The 22,569-nt window shown below is 38.8% G+C and overlaps 2 protein-coding genes across 3 annotated transcripts; both read left to right on the plus strand.

Annotated features, from left to right (window-relative positions):
- Positions 1-210: 210 nt before the first annotated feature.
- acsl3a (acyl-CoA synthetase long chain family member 3a) lies at positions 211-18,044 on the plus strand. 2 transcript variants are annotated; one of them, XM_088427587.1, is made up of 15 exons: positions 211-375; positions 3,453-3,858; positions 5,022-5,199; positions 7,964-8,073; positions 8,270-8,408; positions 9,532-9,682; positions 10,509-10,632; positions 10,975-11,046; positions 12,442-12,581; positions 12,741-12,913; positions 13,980-14,054; positions 14,492-14,680; positions 14,779-14,893; positions 15,909-16,066; positions 16,153-18,044. In XM_088427587.1, exons 2-15 carry the CDS (start codon positions 3,484-3,486, stop codon positions 16,308-16,310), a joined length of 2,157 nt encoding a protein of 718 aa, XP_088283713.1. In that variant the 5' UTR covers positions 211-375; positions 3,453-3,483; the 3' UTR covers positions 16,311-18,044. The 2 variants fall into 2 exon arrangements, with proteins under 2 accessions (XP_088283713.1, XP_088283714.1); XM_088427588.1 differs by lacking the exon at positions 211-375 and adding an exon at positions 3,229-3,289.
- Positions 18,045-18,588: 544 nt separating this feature from the next.
- kcne4 (potassium voltage-gated channel, Isk-related family, member 4) lies at positions 18,589-21,154 on the plus strand. Its single transcript, XM_088427643.1, has 2 exons — positions 18,589-18,655; positions 19,407-21,154. The coding sequence occupies exon 2, from the start codon at positions 19,434-19,436 to the stop codon at positions 19,965-19,967; it is 534 nt and encodes a 177-aa protein (XP_088283769.1). The 5' UTR covers positions 18,589-18,655; positions 19,407-19,433; the 3' UTR covers positions 19,968-21,154.
- Positions 21,155-22,569: the final 1,415 nt, after the last annotated feature.

Raw genomic sequence — 22,569 nt, forward strand, 5'->3', positions numbered from 1 at the left:
TATTGCGTCTACGGACCGTGGTAATACATATTAAGTATGCATCCTCTTTGCAATAATCTGAATTGGATCGAAGAATGACATACGAAATAAAATACTTTTCAAATGAATGCAGGCTATGATAAGGTATCCTCGTTTGATATGACCGTAGGTAACCCATGCATTGCTCCGGTCCTCCTTGCTCTCTCATCCAGCCCGAGCCCGTCCCTCACTCAGCACGCGCCACTTCTGCAAGTCCAATCATCGAACGACAAAAGACGCGCTCCCTCCCCTCCATTCCCGACCTGTTCAGCAACATGACGTGAAATAATTTCATGTGAAGTGCTGCTTGACGGGAAAAGCCAGAACAGGAGACTGCACTAACTGCCATAGTCCAAGGTGAGTTATTTTTTGCCGGTGTTGCCTTATTTATCTGCAGAGGTGCGTTCTGCTGCAGGTGCGTCAAGTTGCTTCGAAAATGTAAATGTACTCCTGTTATCTCCACATATCTCCACTGTTTCATGTTATTGACTCGGTTTTTCGTATAAACTATGAGTTCAAAGATTTACAAAAATGCCTTACACGTGCATCCATAAACAGCCGTTGTTCCAAGGAAATGCTCAAATTTAGATGTTTTATTCTAAAAAGAGAAAACGGAATCAACGTTTTGCCTGGAATCGGTTGTTGTGATTCTTTAGAAGAGCCAATTACTGGATGCTAATGAATGCGAAGGACATCAAGGTTGGACACCAGGTTCGTGGCCCCTGCTGTATAGCATTAATTTTTTCTTACCCCCCCCCCCCCCCCCCCCCCCAAACACACACACACACACACACACACACACACACACAAACACATTTTTAAAACAATGCAATGCATTCAAGAGTCTTTTGACTTCAAGTAATGATGCAGAGCTCATTGCATGGAAGTACCCAAGGATCATCTTCGCGGGTGGGGGGGACTGATATTTATAAAATAAATAACCCTCTCCATGACATCTGGAGTAAAATATTCAATTGCTCATTTAAAAAAATGGCATGCCTAAAACACAGTCCATTTATAACAATCCATCTTGTCCATCAGTATGTCTGCATATCGGTTTTTTTTTGTTTGTTTTTTTGTCAATAACAGCTTTAGCTGGGAAGACCAGACATTTAGAATTAAAACTACTACCGTGTAAGGAACTCATTTCACCTCATTGTATCTGCATTCTTCGTTTTTTTTTTTTTTTTTTTGTCACCCACAGTTCACAATCATAGGTGAAGATAGGAACGTAGATGGCCCGGTAATTTGGAAGCTTCACCTTGGTGTCTTCTATCACGATAGATTGATAGTGAGTCTTCAGGATTGCAGACACTGATCTGCAGAAATGATGTAAAGATTATGAACAAAATCTGTGACAAAGGGCAACCTGAGCTGAGTCCAACTCTCACTAGGAGTAAGAGACTGATCTCTTGACACCAGTTGTCCAGGGGCCGAACAGCCCATATTGCTTCGAAAGCCCTCAGCCCTGAACTCCTCTGCAACGAAATCATATTTGCAGCCAGAATTTTTTCACAACAGGGGACTTTTCACTATAGCAAATCTATGTCTGAGACGTAAACTTAAAAAACATGTGGTGCAATCTACAATCTGACTGAAGTTAAAAACAAAACAATCCAACATTTAAAGAAAAAACAAAATAAAGATGATGCCCTTGGTCATAAGAAAATTATTTAAAGTCAGTTATCAAAAGACTGATACATATTGCATTTATTTTCTTTTTCTTTTCAGACAATTTAGTCATCTAGATTCAACTCATTCAACCTAATGTGCATGCTGTTTTGACAAGCGGTGGGATTCTTGGGGTCAAATTGTATATTGTCATTTTGCCACTATAGCCACCGTTTTCACATTTCTGCAAGGCTTGCTGAATGGGCAATGGCACAATGATGCACTAAACAGCGCAGTCAAACAATAGGAAACAGTATTCCCTCATTCACAAACACACATGCTTGCACTCCCCCTCCTTTTCAGAAACTATGTCACAATATTTCTCATTAATCCACTAAGAGTGTGTATAAAGCTGGCCATTGAATGAAAACATCTTGCACACTTGAGGATTTTTCACGAAAGGCAAGAGATTAGGGCCAAACTATGTAAAATATGTAATCTTGTGCTGCAATTTTGTGTTTTGACCTTTAGTCAAAAAGCTTCCTTTTCATAAATGGGCCTCAGATTTCGCATTTCTTCTCAGTTTGATAAAGGGGTTAAAATAATTGGATGTCATGCAGTCCACTCACAGCACAGGTTCTGCCATAGCTTTGGAACTACTACAGTAAAAACAATACACACCTCATTCACAATTTCCAGTTGTTTGTGTAGTGAAATGAGAAAATTTGTACAACAAATCAGAGAGCAGAGGTTTTCTTATACTAGATTAAATTGGAAGCATTGAGTTATGTAATAGGAAATCAACAAAAGCAGTTAAAATCATTGCCTTTAAAATGTGCTTTTTGCCAACTGATTTGGCATTGTGGCTTTATTTTAGCAATAGCAGAAGCTGATTGTTGCATTGGGTGAATCAGAAAATAAGGAATCCCATTAATATATAGGTAGTCCTACGTTTATCAAAGAATACAGTTAACAATCATAAATTGGATGACTGACTGTGTAAAATCTAGTTATCATAAATTGGATGACTCTCGGGTACTAATAGGATTTATGTAAAACACATTTTAGACAATACATTGCAGAAGATTCATACCAGCAACTTTTGCGTCCTTATTCACTGATCACATCAATTTGCATAATTTGAAGCTCCAGTTTCAAGCTATAGACATCATGTTTGATGCGGCGCTTTTGTGACAGCAGGGTTGCAATTTTTTTTGTTACATACAGTACTAAAAACAACACATCTGTTGTGAATAGTAGACGGTCCTATATATGCTAAAAAGACCAAACCCATCATCATATTTGTGTCGCAATGTTTTTTTTGTTGTTATTAAAAACAAATGAAAGTACACACAGCTTTCAGAACGAAAAATTTTCATTCATACATGGCCCTGAGGTCATCCTCTCTTTTTAGTGCTCTGTTCCCTTCTAGTGACTCGTATTGTGTCAGAAAAGCTCAATTCAAAACCATTAATGTTTTCTTTCAAGTCTTTTTTTTTTTTGGAGCTTTGTGCAGCCCCATCTTTAATGTTTTTGTAAGAGCTTATTGGTTGTTTTTGTTTAATGCATAATGTGCTTTATTTCTCATAAGAAGGTGGGAAGCACTATCAAATGTACCAATTAAAACCTTTCTCTTGTTTATTCTGAATGCTACAAAAAGGTACGAGTCATTGTGAAGTTTCACATTTTGCAGTCAGTTTTAAACCTCCAGGAATGTAAAGCCACTGGAACTCAGGGTCGTTTTAAGTGTGAAAACTTGTCAAGGAATTTAATCCTGCATTTGGATTATTTTGATAACAACATAATTGTCACAAATTTTCTAGGATTGGTCTGCACCACCACACCAAAACCAAGATGAAACTGAAAGAAGAGCTGAACCCTGTGCTACTGCTGATCTTCATCATCATGTCCACGATTTACACCTTCGTCACCTTCATTCCCTGCTCCATTTTGAATTGGGTTTCCAGACCCGAAGGGGGCTTTTATGGATCCGAGCAGGACCGGGCATTGAAAGCAAAGGCTCACTCGGTGCTTGGACGGCACGAGGGTCCTTATCGAGCAGTGAAGGCCACCAAGGCACTGGTGAAATCGTTTTACTCCGGACTGGACACCCTACCTAAGATCTTTGAGTTTGCAGCCATGAGATTCCCCCAAAGAGAATGTCTCGGCACAAGAGAGGTGATCAGTGAAGAAGATGAGCAGCAGAGCAATGGCAAAAAGTTCAAGAAGGTAAATGTGTAAAATCAATGTGTAGTTTGTGCAATTTCAAAGTAAGGCAATATACCAAAACTAACAGTAACTTAGTTTCAACTGGCAATATATCTTGTGAAATGTCTACTAAAAATATGTCTAGATATAAATGTTTTGAATTTGATACTATGACTGTAGACTTGTCTCCAGGCCCTACTGGGTCCTTGACTTGGCTAGCCACTTCACATTTAGAGCAAACTGAAGTGCATGAATACAGCTCATTATCACATAATCAGTGGCCGTTTTGATCTTGTGTCCATGTGGTTTAAGTAAATTTAAAGGCATTGTGATGTCACTCAATAACCACCACTTAACAGTATATAGAGAGGGGTCTCATATAGAGAGAGATGACTCAATCACTTAAATTTGACAAATTCGGCCCTTATGAGCCGGCCCGATTTTGTTGACATTAATATATTCGTCCAAAAAAATGTAACTTTAGTTGTACTAGGCATTTGGAATGACTTGGAAATTGAAATAAGGATGGTCTTAATTTGTTTTATGGTTGCATATAATATATAATTATTAACAAGTGTCAGGTTTTACAACAGTAATCTCTCTTAATTACATACACTTAAAAAACTATACACATTCGTTATTCAAAAATCAAACAACACATGCCTCAAAGTCTTTGAAATGAGACTACGCTGAGAAAATGTTGCAGCAGTGCGCAATATTCCCAATCAACCGGTAGAGGGCGCTGTTTCCTTACCAACCTGTGCTGTGTTTCAGTGTTTGGATTTCACATGGATAAATATACAGGAAATTGATGAATGGATCGACGAATATATATCATTAATCTAGCGATGATAGTCAAATATGTCAATTCCTACTAGATTTCAAACATTTGAAGACGCGTATTTCTGTAGTAAAACGTTTGTTGTTTAGTTTTCAAAACCAGTTCCCATCCATCTATTACTTAATCAATATGATGTTGTTGTCTGTGAGGTTCATAGTGGCGGATGCAGTTAGATGTTATTTCTTAGAGATATGAATCTTTTATAGCGAACTAATCTATGGCGTTTTACCTGCTCCTTACATTCTCCCCTTTCACCACCGTTGTATTCATGAACATTTCACTTGATCAATTTGGGTGTACACCTCGGCTCTTTTTTTTTACACCACCTCTCTTGCTCTAATAGGTTGTTCTTGGGAAGTACCACTGGCTCACCTATAAGGAGACACTCTCTCAAGCATCCCAGTTTGGCTGTGGTCTGGCAGCCCTGGGGCAGAAGCCTAAACACAACATCGCCATATTCTGTGAAACACGGGCTGAATGGATGGTAGCTGCCTTGGGCTGCTTCATGCAGAATTTCACATGTAAGTTGTGTGTGTATTATACAATGCAAACAGCCACCAGTCATTTAAGTGTTTTGATGACTGCGCAATGTTTGAAGGGAACTGATACTGTGTGAGAATATGAAGGACAGAGGTGAACAAAATACTGTTTGCTCACTTGATACATGTTGACATATTTTGTAAACCCAACAATTTATAGAAGTCTTCCAAGATTTGTGCATTTTCGACATTTGTAGTCCTCTTAGCATCTACTGTAGTTGATACTTACCGTTGTAAAAAAATAGTGCATTTTATGAAAACAGGCTCTACTGCTTTATTATATAATTTGAATGTTTAAAGTTGCTGGTGTTGTGATTCACTCGTCTAACTTGAATGCAGGCACTGTGGGTTCAGTTCCCATGTGTTTTTTAGAGTGCTTGCAAAACTTAAAATAGTATTTTTTGTTCATAGGGTTTCCCACTAAACTCTTGTGAGAATATTAATGTGTGCGCACGCGCATGCATGTGTGTGTTCATATTGTGATTTTATGCGTGCGAGCAAATGACAAGCCAGAATAAGGTCAATTTGTCCCTTCTGTTCCTCTGTTATATAAGTGACCAGTGTTTCCCAGTTGGCCGCCATAAATCTACTTTATTTTGTGTTGGAAACCTGCTGTTTTATTACATGCATGGATGTCAGTTGCACTTAAGCAATGGTCAGAGCTCACCATTCTGCGATTATATGATCTGTATTCATCGCGCGTAGTGGTTATGAAATGTGTGAATTGGTGAATGTTTCATCTCTAGAAGAACGTTTTAAAACGTTCGCATGCTGCCCTTCAAAGACTCAGCGCGTCTTTCGTCTTTAATGTCTGTCGAAAATAGTTTTTATTTATTTAAGTATTCCCGGCTGCACTTTAGATTCACTAATTCTTTTTTAATACTCTTTGAAGGATCCTTCGGGTTTTTTTCCGCGCGCCTTAGTTTATGCTCCATTAAACTGTCACACTGAAAATATGCTGCAAGCGCAAGCCAGAAAAGCATCTTTCGAGAGCATCATTCTCACTTACACACACAAACACTTCTACCCCAGTGGAAAGTGAACATGTCGAGAGGAGTTAAAGGTTGGAGAGGGGGCGAGGGAGGAAGAAACGGCAGGGAGGAAAGAGAGGCAAACAAGTGAAGGCTAATGGCGTCATAGTCAGTGTGAGTGAGTCTACGTGAGCATCTGATGTTGACAGAGCCAGCACGGAGTCAGCCAAAGGCCCCCAGTGAACTCCGAGTCTGAGTTCGTGTTTCTCTGCGTGTTTGCTCTCGTCACGATATCATTCATTTTTGTTCACAAATGTGCCTACTCTGTGCTTTTTTTGGATTTCGATAAATTAGGTTAAATAGTTGCAGTAGCGACATTATTAACTTATAAATTCATGGCTCACTTTTTTTTTTTTAAGATAACAGCTTAATGAAATGGGATATCAAGTTTCACTACATTGAAGATAACCTCAAAAAACCTTTGTCATGTTAAAAAAAAAAAAAGGAAGTCCTGCACATGCATCTTTGAACCTAGATCTCACGAGTTGAGGTGTCATGGCCTCATACATAATGTCACACAGCAGGAAATATTACTGTTGCTCCATGACGCAAGACTATGATATGCTGTCACTAAGTCCCTTCCCTTAAATTTAAGTGTCAGCCTCAGGGCACATATGCACTCTTGTCTCTCTTCTCCCTCTTGCCCTCTTTTACCCCTATGGATATTGTATGTCTTTTTGAATGATCAAAACTGGGTAATTAAGTTGATCAGGCTGCTTGCTGTGCTTGTTTTCATGAGTTGGTGTTGCATTGTAGAAAAGATGATAGAGAGCTGCGTGTATGCAGCACAGTAGTCATCAGTAAACCATTAAATTTGGACTGTGATTAATTTTAGTTATGCCTTTTTATATTAATGCTAGAAGGCCTGGAGAAAGTCCAAACGAAAGAGGATGTAATTGTAGTTGGTGTGAAGGAAGAGGATGCAGGAGACATGCTTAGAAGGACTCAAAAAAAAAAGCCCCCAAAAATACATTTGATAGAAGTAGAGTGAAATGCATTTTTTTGTAAGGAGTTTGCTTACCACATAAGCTGCTCAAGTTTAGCTTACCACCTAAACACAAAACCTAGAATTCAGCCACAGCCAGCGATAGCAACAATGACACTAATGTAGTGAGCCATAGCAAAGCTCTTTGCCAAGCTAAAGTCAAGCCAGAGATGGACAGAAAAGACAATGTTGGACAGAATAGACATTGTTTTATTTTAATTGTATTTTCCAATTATTTGGGCTTCGATAAGCAAACAAGAAACAGTACCATATACACACACACACACACACACACACACACATATATATATATATATATATATATATATATATATGAATGAAACAGTACCATTCCTGATGGTCGTAAACAAAAGTTCCAGCTGGAACATTTAGACTCAATAAATAGTTCCAAACGCATCTGTTATTCTGTTAAAGAATATAAATGACTGATGCCGCATGCTTATTGTTGTATATCAATCTTTTGATTAATAACAAATCCGATTTTTTTCTCTTTCTTAAAACCTATGCTACACTAATTATTCTGTTATATACTACACTATTATTTGGTGCATTAGTTGATTTTCAACCATTCATTTGGTTAATGTAATCCCAAAAGAAAGGGATGAAAAAACACACGCTAGGTTGCTTGGTTGGTTGACAGCTCACAAATGTTATACAGAACATGTTTTATTTTGTCATTCTGCTGTTGTTTTTTAATCTATGTTTTTAGTGGCAACTTTCTATTCAACATTGGGAGGTCCAGCCATCGCTCATGGATTGAATGAGACAGAAGTTACACACATCATCACTAGCAAAGAGCTCCTGGAGAACAGACTCAAGGTTAGAAATCAGCACCAACACTCATTTGAGCAATGCATGATAGGACACAAAAAAAATGTCCACTTTTGTGTACTTGTATGTCTGTTTTCCAACAAAATGAACTTCCCCATTAACTAGGCATCACATTATCATCAACTCATTATTTACTCTATAAACTCTATTCAGAATTCAATATAACCATAACCATGTGTGCTAGGATATTCTAGTTAAAGTTCCAATGCTGCGGTGCATCATAGTAGTGGACGACACGCCGACCTCATTGGCTGACTACCCCAGTGGCATTAGCATCCACAAAATGGCCGATGTACAAAAGTTGGGCATCAGACCAGAAAATGGTAAGTAGCCAGGCTGAAGTTTTTGTTCATGCTATCACATTTGCAGTGTCAGGTTCCCTATGAATACATCATGTCAAATCATTTTTTCTTTGGGGGGTTGAGTTTTCTCTGGGATGGTATCTGTCCCAATTGGTCATGTGAATTAGGAAAAGTACACATCTGTGTCAGATTAAGTGCGATATGAATGGCTAAGGAAACGCATACAGTACTTTTTTTTTTTTCTTTTTTGGAGACATTCCATTGGATTTGTTATGATTATGTAGAGCAGACTGTAGAGAATAGAAGGAATTAGGTTCAGTAAATGGGGATGGAGCACAGGATACGAGGGCAGTTCTGTTTACACTCTGAACTGCTAACTTCACATAACATCAATTTTTAGAGCACTAAACGCCTACATGTCAGTCTGGGGAAAAAGGGGGCACCTTGCTCTCGTAAATCTTGCTTTTTTTTTTTTTTAATGTCCAGCTGTGCTTATGTATTTGGCTTGCATATCAAACTGGAACAATGTGACCAAGATAACTAGATAAAGGCATTCTACAAGAATCACTGGAATTTTTGGCTTTTCCGTAAAACGGATTGTCAACGTGGCTCAACCACATCTGAGTCATGCTCGCCTTTGGGGAAATTCACTTCATCATTAGATTTTTGATTGTTTAATCCATCCTGGCACGCTTGGCGAAATTTAAAAAGGAAATGGAAAGGCGTGTTTTCATTTTCCTTGAAATAAGATTTCACAATCAGAAATCAAAATCGCAGCATTTTGGCTGGTTTTTGTGATATTTAACATGTATTTCCCCATTTCAGATGATTGTAAAGATCTGAACTGGAACTGAACTGGGTGTTGAATTAATTGAACTGGTATACACATATTAAACTCATTCACTGTTAAGTTACCATGGATTTTTCACTTATACTCTATATTGGTTGCTCTGATGGGGAATGCAGCTCACAATGGAGTCATTAAATAATTATTTTGTATTAAGCAGTGTCAAAAGAATGAAGACTCGCCTCATTTTGTGCTCCTATATCAGACAGAAAACCTGCACTCCGCATAGTCTTGCTACTAGTTTTTGAGTTTTCACTTTTTTCCAGCATTTAAGGTTTGTTTTTGCTTTTAATTCAGCAATTTGTGAGCAAAATCGACCCGTCGCTTCCGACATTGCTGTCATCATGTATACAAGTGGATCCACCGGTATTCCCAAGGGTGCCATGATCTCCCATAGCAACATTGTTGCGGCCACGACTGGATTGGCTGAACGGATACCAAACCTAAGGTGCGCATTATTGTACTGTTTTGGTTCAATACCGTCTTTAAGCCATTGCCTATTGGTTAAGACTCTGAGGCAAATTCTTGTCCAGGTTTTTCTTTAAATGTCTGAAAAAACAAGCAATAGTGAGATGAAATGTGGCCATGATCATTACAAATTAAGGACACATGGTATCCATGTTGATCAGCCAAGAATAACAAGCCCGGTTAAAACATTTTGAGATCTGTAAAGAAAACAATTATTTATGTATGTCACATTAGCAACATCCTTAACCCTTCAGTTGTGTTTACGGGTCAATGTGACCCCCACTAATGTTTAAGCATCAAAAATATAGTAGGGCTGTCAAAGCATTAACTTTGGAGATCAATTCAGACTTTTTTACAAAAAATAACTAACTCATTTTAATTTACTTACTGTGAATGTGATTGAATTGCTTGAAAACCTTGAAAAATTAATCATAAATCAGTGTGTTTTTTATATATATTAAAAGAACAAATAAAAAAAAAATTAAAATGTAGCCAAGAGACTAATTTTAATCAATTTTTTTTAAATTCTAAAAATAAATCCTTTTTAAATTCTGGATTTCCCAAACTGCAACATACTAAAAAGGCAAGAGTCTATTTCATTGCACATATTCAGTTTTGTTAAAATCATTTTAAATTACCATTAGATGTTCCAAATAATGCTAACCTTCAAGATATATGTCAGATCCACATGTAAGTGGAATTTAAAAAAATAAAGGCTTTTTTTGTCCACAGAAAATCGAATTGCCTCACTGGTCCACTATGTTTGGACGTGTGTGAACAAATTGTAAATTTTGGTCTGTTTCCAGTGAGAAAGACACTTACATCGGTTACCTTCCTCTGGCCCACGTACTGGAGCTCAGTGCCGAGCTTGTGTGCATTTCACACGGCTGTAGGATTGGCTATTCTTCACCGCTGACCCTGTCTGACCAGGTATGGTCACTCGGTACATATTTTTCATTTGTAAAGTTTAAAGATATTTGGATCTTATGTTCTGCAGCTTGTCATGAAAGATCAGTGTAGTTTCACTCTACAGTACGTACACCTTACACTAAATGGTCGAAGGTTGATTCAATCACCAAATTAGTTTGTCGAAAAGTAATGTCAATATATAAATATGTAGAGCTAAAAGGACTGATGTAAGAGTCGGAAAACACAGCTAACCTTCGCAGGAATTTACAGGAGAAAAAAAAAAATGCAATGCACACAATTGGCAGAATCTTCCATTGTGTTGGCACATTCATTAACATACAATATATTTTTTTAATCTTACAGTCTTCTAAAATCAAGAAAGGCACCAAAGGAGACATCACCATTCTGCAGCCCACTATAATGGCAGCTGTCCCTGTAAGTGCAAAACATATTTTCCTATGCCATGTAATGCAGGTAAATTTGAAATATTGTATCAATCCTTAAATATGGTGTACGTGTGGGCATATGCATGAAATGTATGGCTGATGGCTATAAGATAACTAGAAATACTGTAGGTAGATTATCCAAACATAAAAAAAAAAAGGGGGGGGGTGGGGGTCTGCCCTTCTGTAATTCCATACTTTCATTGTAAAAATTGCCACAGAAGCAGCTATTATGGATTCAATTATATGCCCTCCGATTGTTGACGAGTCAAAAGTGTAGCTGATCTTTTACCTGAAGTCCGCTGGTGTAGGCTCTCACTCTTTTATGACCGTGAACAATTTAACTCATTCAGTTAAGACAGTGGTCCCCAACGTTTTCGTGCAGACTAAGTCATACAACATGCTCGTCGTGGACCGGAAACCTTTCACCCAAGAGATTGGGGGTAAGGGTAAAGAAAAAAACAGATCATTTGCATGACCTCACATTACTTTCAAATGACCTTTTGTAAAGCAGTTACAGTATAGAGAAAACAAATGTAAAAAGGGGTACTACGCTTCACGCAGTAAATATTTTGGAGCCAATCACTGATCAGTCAGTTAAAAGAAATGATGCGATCACAGATCTGATCAGAAGATGGACCAATTCTAAAGAAGGAAAAGCTGGAATCTAATTGGCTGCTGTCACACATTTAGATCAAGTGAATAGGTTCACAGCGCATAATTGCTCATTATATCTGCTAAATTGGCCTTTGGAAGGGGTTGGGGGCAAATGTATAGGTTAGCTCCAAGCACTGTGCAGCCCAATATCAAACGGGCCACGGATCCTTGTTTGGGGACCACTGGTTAAAAGAGCTAGCAAATGGACTTCAGCCAACTTCCAGGCGACAGAGGCTTTTCCCCGCTGTATTCTTTCTGCCTCAGCACACTCATATACACAACAAACCCTCCCAACCCCCTCCAGTCTCCCAGTGGTCGGCGAGCAAAGGGCAGAGGCCCCCAGTCTCTGGAACCATTCACAGCTGTGAACAGAACGTGAGAAAGCCCCGTGTGGTCATCCCCACCAAATGCACGCTTGCTCACACGCATCCTCACAAAGACACATACGAAATTGCTTGCTGTGACATGACAAGGGCTTGCTGCTGCACACTTCCTCTCCCACTGCCACAAATCTGATATCGTGAACATTGAGTTCCTCTCAAAAGTGTGGGCTCATGAACCACCAGTTGGCCATCCTGATAATAAGCCCATAAGGAGCATCTGTTTTGCCTTTTCTCAAGGGTCTGGTTTTTGTTTATTGTCCTCACATTATCCTGTTCATCAGCACTCATCATCTCTCCCGTCCCTCCTTGTCCCTAAACTCCATCATCCCTACTCCGCTTGATGGCAGGAGATCATGGATCGCATTTATAAGAATGTGATGGCCAAAGTTGAGGAGATGAACGTTGTCCAGCAAACGCTCTTCATTCTTGCCTACAACTACAAATTGGAACAACTCGCCAAAGGTCACAGCACCCCTCTGTGTGACAAGTATGTATGAGTTTCTTAAAAAAAAAAAAAAAATATATATATATATATATATATATATATATATATATATACTGTGTATATATATATACTGTATATATATAAAACACAGCCATACAATTCCATGTTTACAGTAAGTTAAAAACTTTTTTCCCTGTCTAGATTGGTCTTCAGAAAAATTCGAGCTCTTCTCGGAGGTCGTGTACGAGTGTTGTTTTCAGGCGGAGCCCCACTCTCCGCTGCCACCCAACGCTTCATGAACGTGTGCTTCTGCTGCTCTGTGGGCCAGGGATATGGCCTGACGGAGACCTGTGGAGCTGGAACAGTCAGCGAGGGTAAGCGAAATGAATATTGAAAGGGTAAACCATACATGCTAAATGAGTATAAAATAATTGGCTTTAAATGCAGCCCAGTTTATGAAACGTGATTTCAAAATCAGTGGTTATTAGAAGAATTCAAACGTTTTGGCATAATGCAGATTTTGGGGCAATCCCACCTCCAGGGGATGCGATGCAATGCCAGTAGGTGCGCATAGGACTAGCAGAACAGGCTTTCTTTTTGCCTTGTGAAGTGTAGTTGCGCATTCACAGCACCAGGTGGTGCCTTGGCGCCCTTATTGTCAAAGGGGGTGGGAGTTTTATAAATTGCTGTCAAGAAACACCATGAAGAAATATTTAACAATGGAAAAAAAAGCGGACATATCATTGTCAACGTGCTCATTTTAGCCATTATTGTTTATTAATGCGATTTAAAGTCAGCACATTTAAAAAAAAATATTTAATAAGGTATTGGTGCTCCTGGGTTCATGTTCCAGAACACTTTACATTTATTTATTTTTTTTTTTTTTTCCAGTATCAAATGGTTCAGTTGGTCAAAAATGTTTCTGGTTTAAATAAGGATAGACATTTATTTTAGGCACTTTGATGCACTCTTAAATTGTTTTTCTCTGTTTCAAAAACCAGAAGTTCAAAAGTAAAGTTAACATGTAAAAGTATATTTAACAAATTTAAAAAGGAAACAAGTTCAGCTAGACTTATATAGATAATGTTTAGATATATAGTAACAGCTACGATTTGGGGGGTGAAATGTTCTCTTTCCTAAGAGGAAAAAAAAAAACTACTGGTATAATATAATGTACTATAGTGTTCAGTGACACAAAGGAAATTCCTTAAAGTTATGAGTCATCTCTTTCCGACTTGTTTTGAAATCGCGGATTGAAATATGACTAGCTTTTCCCAAACGGACAGTTATCACAAATCCGCGGTCCACTGGTTTGGACATTCCTCCCGGATGGGGCTACCATAGGGCCGACGGGTCGCGTCGCCATGGTAATAAAACTTGTTGCTTGATGCAAGTGCACTTCCTGATCATGTCTACGTGTGCGTGTCTTATCTGTTTCAGTGTGGGACTACAGCTCGGGTCGAGTGGGAGGGCCGCTAGTGTGCTGTGAGATCAAGCTCAAAGACTGGGTGGAGGGTGAGTGAGGCCGTATAGGTCAGGAAATACGCTCCCCGCACCCCCCTACGCCCTGCCAACTTGCACATACGCAGTGTCGCTGTCCCTTGATCTCACACAAAACGCACGCAAATTGTGGTCAGAAGCCAAACCGTCCACATGACAATAAAGTGGAATCTCCCAAAGTCAAATGCCTTGCGGGTCAAATCATTTAGATTTGACTAAATTATAAGAATAAATGCCTCTGCAGTCACACAAAGTATTCCAAGCTGACTTAACTCTTCCAGTGCCATGGATGGGATTTCTTGTCTTTTATAATAACAATAATAAATAGCAACATTTTAGTCAAATATGGAGGGTAGCTGACACCCTTGACTAATACTTACCTTGAAATTGAGCTCTGTGGTGACAACTGTTACCATTGGATGGCACAAATGTTTTTTTCATTGTGATCTCAGGGGGCTACCTTCCCACTGACAAGCCCTTCCCACGAGGAGAGATTCTCATTGGTGGACCTAATGTAACTATGGGATATTATAAAAACCGCGGCAACCAAAGCGATTTCTTTGTGGACGAGAGCGGCCAACGATGGTTCTGCACCGGAGATATCGGAGAAATCCATGAAGACGGATGCCTCAAGATCATTGGTGAGATACTATTTACGTGGGTGAAATGACAAAGTAATACTAGGTGTTACACTCACCAGAATCCTTGCTTGTGTAATGTTACATACTGGTAATTCCAGATCGTAAGAAAGACCTTGTGAAGCTGCAGGCGGGAGAGTATGTTTCTCTGGGAAAAGTGGAAGCCGTTTTGAAGAATTGCAATCTGGTTGACAACATCTGTGTCTATGCTAGAAGGTAAGCTTAAGCGCGGCATTCAGTCATGCTTTACACAGTTTTGTACAGCATGACACTGACACTGTAATGGAGATGAGGTTTGGTCAGTCTTTTTCAAATAGTTGGGGACGCCAGTGGGGCGTTGGCGTGCATGTGACCCTGGGGCCAGTTGGTGCGCTTGTTGTCAAAGTCTGTGCGGGGGTTTTAAACTTTTTAATCAAGCACCTTGAGATACCATGAAAAAATAATTGAACTAACAAAAAGGTGGACAGCTCAATGTCCATGTGCTCACTGTGGCCATCAATGAATATTTCATTGATGTGATTTAGAAAAAAAACTGCAATGTTTTATAGCTTTTTCTTCTGGTAAAAACGTTTTAAGATATTGGTGCTCCTATGTTAATGTTCCATATCAATTTACATTTAATATTTGCTAAGCATCAAACATTCAGTTGGTCCAAAATGTTTCCAGTGTAGATAAAGATTGACTTTTTATCGCAGGCTCTTTGATGGACCTTAAATGAATTTTGTTCAGTTTCAGACTAACCTGTAACATTTACATTTCCTGTAAAAAAAAGGAGGTGTTTGTTAAAAGTTGTATATTTTTTTGTAAATTATAAAAAGAATACAATTTTAGGTATACTTATACAAATTTTTATAGATAATGATCATCTTATTTATATGTACCTCGGCGAGTGGGGAGACGCGAAATGTTCTTTCTCAGGGGACGGGCTTTGCAAAAACGTGAGAAGCACTGGCTTAGTTAAACCTAACCCTCTAATGAGATACAGTTAATCTCATATATAAAAAAAAAATACTGATTTGATGCTCTTTGAGAAATCGACACGTGAAAAATTAATCAATTTCACTAAATTGAGCAGCAAAATATGAACTTCCAACATTATGCTTTTGTTCATCATGTAAAATATCTGCCACGGCTTAACAAACGTTTGGAAACACTGACAGATAAAACAACTGCAATCAGAAGACGCAATGTCATTGTAGCAATCGTAATTCGACTTATTTTCCTGCCGCAGTGATGAGTCGTACGCAATTGCCTTCATGGTGCCCAATCAGAAGCAGCTGCAAGCTCTGGCTGACCAATATGGCGTCACCGGATCACGGGAAGAGCTTTGTAACAACAAGGTGATGGAAGAGCTGGTGCTCAAAGTGGTCAACGAGACCGCTGTAGCCGGTAGGAAAACTCGTCCGTCGTGACCCGGAAAATTTCTCGATCTCCTTTGCCGCGTGCTGATAATACTTCTTATCGTCTGGACTCAGCCCAACTGGAGCGCTTCGAGATCCCGCGCAAGATCCACCTGAGCCCGGACATGTGGACTCCCGAGATGGGCTTAGTGACCGACGCGTTCAAGCTCAAGCGAAAGGAGCTGGAGATCCATTACCGGAATGAGATTGCAAGGATGTACGACGGGAAATGACGACGCGGAAAAGAAAAAGTCGTTAAGCGCGCCGCTCGTGATTTACGTTGACTTTGGTTGCTCCTATCGGAGCTGAACTCAAAAGCCGAGTGATCGCAAAGCGCCGTCGACTTGAAATTTTTGAATACTTTGTCTGCTGCTGACTTTTCCTCTTCTTGTCCACGCGCATGACCTTTGTGTCAAGTTTTTTATTGTTTCAGATGGGAGTTATGAAACAGACGGCGCCTGTGCTAAGCCGCTGTTAGTCTGTTGAGTCCCACAGCCAGAAGCGTTCGATTGCATTTGATTGCACACTTTGTGGGGTTTTTTTGGTGCCAGAATTTTAAATCTTTCAGGGGGGATCTCACAAGTCTGTCCTGCAGGTCAGGAGACAATAGTTTGTTCTTTTGGCCTGAATCATGAATGAATGTTAAAATTTGAGTAATACCCCAAAGCATGTTTAGCACTGATTCTAAAAGCAGAGAATAAGGCACGTTTTAACTGTATTTTCTAAACTCTTTTATATAGCACACTGCTACGAATGAATGTGAAAAATATCATGGCGCTTAATGGGATTCTTTCAAACTGGGAGAAAAAAATGGACTGTTTAGTCTGCAAAGCTATTGTACCCATAACACAGTGTACTTTCCAACGCTCTGAACACACACTCCAGAATTTGTATTTATTTATATATATTCCAGTACGTTTTCCGTAATCTGGGTCATTTTGATGAATGGCGCGAACGTGAAAATGTCTCATTCCTAGCCAAGAAATCATTTGATTATAGAAAATGTTTAAAACACTAGAAATGAACTTTTTGTTCATGCGCACATAAAATTGCATGTTTTTCTTAACTCATTACCCATTGACTCTTTCAGTGTCATGGACAAGAATTCTCTTGATTTAAAATGGCAATAGAATTCTGGTCAAATACATTTTTATGGAGGGTAGCTAAGAGCCTTGACTAATGCTTAAACTGTGAGCATTGGATGTCTGTATTTCCACGCATACAACACACAAATTACTTACATGCAATTCAAAGTAAGGAATGGAAATCTTTGATATGACACCACTCATGTTTGCATAGACATAGCTCACAATATTCTGTCGGCCTTGAAAAATGAGTTGAAAATGCTAAATATACTGGTCCTCTAGTGGTTTCCTTTTCCGATAATGCTTGGTACTGAAAGTTCATGGCAATAGATGTCTGTTTTTATTCAACTGGCAGTGAATTAGTTAATTATTCAACCTGTCACTAAAAGTTGCTTGTTTTTTAAGTAAACCAGTACATGTAGTGACCATGCTAATTTTTATAAGGTTTTCTTCCTCTCTAGGTGTCGCCCAGGGTAAAATAAAAAGGAACAAAAGTACAGTACAGTAAATTATTGCCGTTGTAAATGGTGATGGCGCTCGCAGGAATGTTTTTTTTGTAATTTTCTTTGTAAAAATCAAAAGGAAATAAACTTTTCATGATTAAAATTCACTTTTTATGATTAAAAAATTTGCGTATGTCATGCATCCTCATAGTTCACTTCACTGGTTTTAATTTAATAGTTGTGAATGTTACTTTTGTGAAAAATGCCTAAAATTAGTTCTTGCATTTAATTGTTTTGCTGTTCAGTAGTTTTGTGCTGTATTTTTAATTGTAATTTTTATGCGCAGAGCCCCTTGCCCTCCAAATCTTTTTTTTGTTGAAGGCTGAATCTTTTGTACTTGCATCAATCATAAAATTTATTAAAATACTGAAAAAAAGTAGCTCATACTGTATGGTTATCCCCTCCTTTAAAGTTTCTGATCCCTGCACTGGAGCCTTCAAATTAAAAATACAACTTTTCTTCTTGTCGTGTGAATAGTCCAAATATTCACTGGAGACTACTATTTCTTTTTTGGTGGAATCAGTTGCAAAAAGCAATGAAAAAGTATTTTCATTAGTGTTTGTAATTTAGTAAACACAAAATTTAGGTTTGAAATGTTGATTGTTGTAAACTATTGGTTTCAAACCAGAAAATTAAGTATACTAACCCTTAAAAAAAACATTTATTGTTGTGGTTGCATCGTGATGCACCCTCGCACAGCTAAATAATATAATGAAAATTCTGAAAAGGTCACTTTCTCAAGTTGTGCTGAGAGTTTTCTATTCCGACAGCTGTGTCAGTTAAGACGACATTCTGTGTTTTAATCTTTACCCAAGCACAAGGCTTGTTACGGTTAGCCCCCTCCACGTGACTCCCAGTTGGGCCGGGGGGAGGGGGGGGCGACTGTATATATAGTTGAATCCTCTGAGAACATCTGGCAAAATCTGGAAGGGCTCCCAACAAGTTACGCGCTGGTCGTTTAAAGCTCGTCTAATTTGACCCTTCGTTTTGGTGAGTAAACGGTGAATTTTGTCAAAGTTTAAAGATCATTTATAGTGGTTTATTTAGAGGGGAAAATAATCTAGAAACTTGGCTGACTTGTAGATACTGTTTTGATTTCACTCAAGTACCTCATGAGCAAATTTAACTGAAAGCTCTAGAGTAAGGTAGGCCTGATGCTAACAATAATAACAACGGGTGTTGATTATAAATGCGTGCATGCTCCAGAGCATATTTCTGTAGATGGTCCAAACCCACGTGATCCAGCAGATAGTGCTCTTTTTGCTTTTCTCGTATATGTGATAGAATTACATAAATATGTATGCATACATTTATGTTTGGATCACAAATCTCCCTAGCTGTAGATTTATTCATCAAACAGCAATTTTTGTTCATGTTTTTACCAATTTTAATGATGAATCCCTGTATGATTATGATTAAAATTGGTGATAAAAGTCCTATTAAATGTTTTAATTTATACGTAATTTATGATTCACTTAACTCTTTTAGTACCAGCCGTTTTTAGACTCCTTTTGCATAACATGAAAATATGTGAGAAAAATAAATTTCTGGTATTGAAAGTTTAAACTTAAAAAAAACGTAAAATTACGTCTTTGGCATTGCATGAGGTAATTTGAAATGTAAATGAATTTTCACATACAACTAATACATTCAAAAATATTTGTAGGGCTTCACAATATTTACGACTAAATATATGTGCATATTTGTGTGACAAAAAAAATGCATTTAATTTTCTCTCTAGTTTACCAACCGAGGCTTTTGTGACAAGATGGGTCATCTGGAGAACTCCACCCAGTCTTTCACACACTTCCCTCTTCGCGCACAGGCGGCGCAAAGCAGCGGGAACGCCTACTTGTACATTCTAATCGTCATCTCGTTCTATGGAGTCTTTCTCTGCGGCATCATGCTGTGCTACTTCCATTCCAAGAGGAAGGAGAAGAGGAGGACCAACATCTTCACGCCCCTCGTGCACGAGGAGGAGAAGCGGGAGTGGGGGGCGCTCCCCAAGAAGCACAGCCTGACCTCACACGGGGAGGCGGCCGTGGGAGCGCGCTCGTTGAACCTGGCCTTGCCGTTCTGCGGTAACCATGGCAACCTCTTCGGACATCTCCGCCACGAGAGCGCGCTGCCCTCTCCGCTCGCCTGCGCGCTCTGCACGGAGCAAAGCAGCGTCAGCTCCCTGTGCTCGTCCGCGGACACCCGCTTGGCCATCGAGGAGGAGGAGTCGGACAGCGGAACCGGGGAGGGTTCGGATGAGACCCCTAAGGGGGCAGCGGAGAACCGTGGGGAGGACTCCGGCTGAAAAGGATGGCGCTGAGTCCGCTCAGTGGCCGAATGACAATCAAAATCTGAGGTGTACTCACACTTATAGACAAACAAGGGTAACTGTTCAAGGAAATACTTTCCTAGTAAAGGGCGGCCTTCCGATTCAACTAAACAAGCAGAATCCAACGTTTAAAAAGTGCAGACTGAAATGGAAACAAAAGTAAAAATTCAGAAAACAAGCAGTTGTGCACCATGCCCACTTATATATATATATATATATATATATATATATATATATATATATATATATATATATATATATATATATATATAATAAATCATGCACTGGTGGGATCCATACTAGTCATCTATCAAAATTCATGGAAGGGTATTTGCATGATCCACACAGACTATAGCTCTGAAATGATTCTTGTCTTATACTGTATTTGTGTGTGTAAAATACACGAAATCATTTTTATGTTTACTATGACCAGGGATACGTGGGGCAGTGCTTCACTATATCCAGCAAATGGCACCATGGAGGGAAGTGTAAATACAATTTGCTTCCAATGCTTATGCTTTTGACTGGTGATTCACTTATGTAACTATTGTGTCAAAAAGACTTATTTTTTAATGATGTTGTTGCGGGATAGTGAACAAGAATAGCTGTCAAAGGGATTCTGCTGTGCTTTATGAAATGCCATTTCACTTGTGATATTAGATCATATTCATCATCTGTGCTGTTTAATACGTGTTTAATGAAATAGTCAAGGAAAGATTGAAAATATGGCTGGTATGTAGCCTACCTAAGTGATTTGTGCCTCATTTTTGTAAAACCACCACTGAGCTGGATGTACCTGATTGTATTATGTTGTGAAGAAGCTCCACCTTGCCTCTGCAAATCCTTCTAGTTTGGGTTGATGACTCATCCTGCAGGATATCTATGGAACCGGCCATTTTATTTTGGCCAAATGGACTGAAACATATTACGCCCCCCCTCTATTTTTCCCCCTCAATTATGCTCTAGTGATGACATGCACCTGGAACGCACTTGAAAGATTGTTAATAGACTTGCCTGCCTGTCTGTCACCAGATGTATATTTTAGCCTTGAGATAGACGTTCTGATCATTCTGATAGCACATTGTGAATGTTAGTATTTATCATCATGTACAAATTAATTTAAGATGTAGGGAGAACAATAAATGGTTTACTTCTCAACAGCCTTCTTGTCGAAAACGTAACGCTCTTCTTTTGTTGTTGTTTGTACATCATAGCACCAATAGGGGGCAGCCTTGTCATGGTTATTCAATAAAACAAACGGAATGAGGGTCAAATGGAAAAAGAAGATGAAATTATTGTGTCCATGTTATTTTTGAAACTAACCTAAGCATAGAAAAAAATATACTGTACACATTGCAAACAATTTGAGAGCGCCGAATAAACTTTACGGTTTCTGGTACAGAAAAACATGCTTATAAATATGCTCCGCTTATAACTTAAAAGTGTATTAATTTGATGCAATTATAGATAACGACTACAATATTTTTTTGTAAAGATTATTGACAGTGCGAAATTTCACATTTTCATGGGCAATTCATTTGAAAGTTATGTAAAATAAAAACTTTTATTGTTACTTCTAGGATGGTGTGACTTCTATTCACACGTCTTATCAAAGTTCTCCTTGCGAATGTGAATAAAAATGGATCATTTTTGATGTTATGTATCATACGAGACACTGCAACAATCTGTGACCTGTTGTATGAAAGTTTTACCAGTAGAGGGTGCTAACATACATTTGACTGCCTATAAACCGCCGAGAGGTTTAAATCTAACAAATGTTCATTGCACATTGCCATTACATGTCAAAAATGTGGAGTGACATCTGAGGAATGCAAGCAGATACCAGAGGTTGTAGTTTTAGTAGGCCGCGATTTTAGTGGTGTAATCAATGAAAAGTTGATATTTTGCACGTTATTAATTTTGTGACCAGTATTTCCCATCTGAATCTTGCGTCGATGGCAAGTTGCCATTGTTCTGTGCTAACATGAGCCTTCAGACAGGAAGAACATTTCATGACCTTTATCAAAATACCATTTTCTCTCCATTGAGCCGCAGTAATTTCTTTCTCCTGTCACCTGTCTTCTGTCATTACAATCTGACAGGATGATCGCCTTTGGGCTGTCAAGTGAAAACCTTTTCTGTTTCATCAGTGGTGAACGCGTTGCTATCCTCAGAACGATTATCAAGCTCGAATGGGGACACCTCCTCCATATCAGAAGCGTGACACAATGTGCTGCCATTATGTGATCTTCTTGTTCACACGTCTTCTCTCCAGATATGAGCCAAGGCACACTTTTTTCTTTTGGAAAAATGTCAAGGCTCAGCACCGCAATCTCTACATTAACAATATAAAATCATTCAAATCAAAGTTATTTTAACATGAATCAAATAATCATTGTTTAACACCCCTTAAAATATTGTCTCAAAGTACTGTGCTACCTCCTACTGGTGAACAGTGTTTATTACATATTACTCTTGCAGCTGACAAGGGCATAATATGTTTCCAAAAAAAAACAAAAAAACAGAATAGGGTCATTTCCTATGGCACGCCCGATGGTATTCTGTGAGAAAAGAGCAA

The sequence above is a fragment of the Hippichthys cyanospilos genome, chromosome 11 (assembly GCF_059441005.1).
Source record: "Hippichthys cyanospilos isolate Australia breed blue-spotted pipefish chromosome 11, RoL_Hcya_1.0, whole genome shotgun sequence".
NCBI classification, from domain to species: Eukaryota; Metazoa; Chordata; class Actinopteri; order Syngnathiformes; family Syngnathidae; genus Hippichthys; species Hippichthys cyanospilos.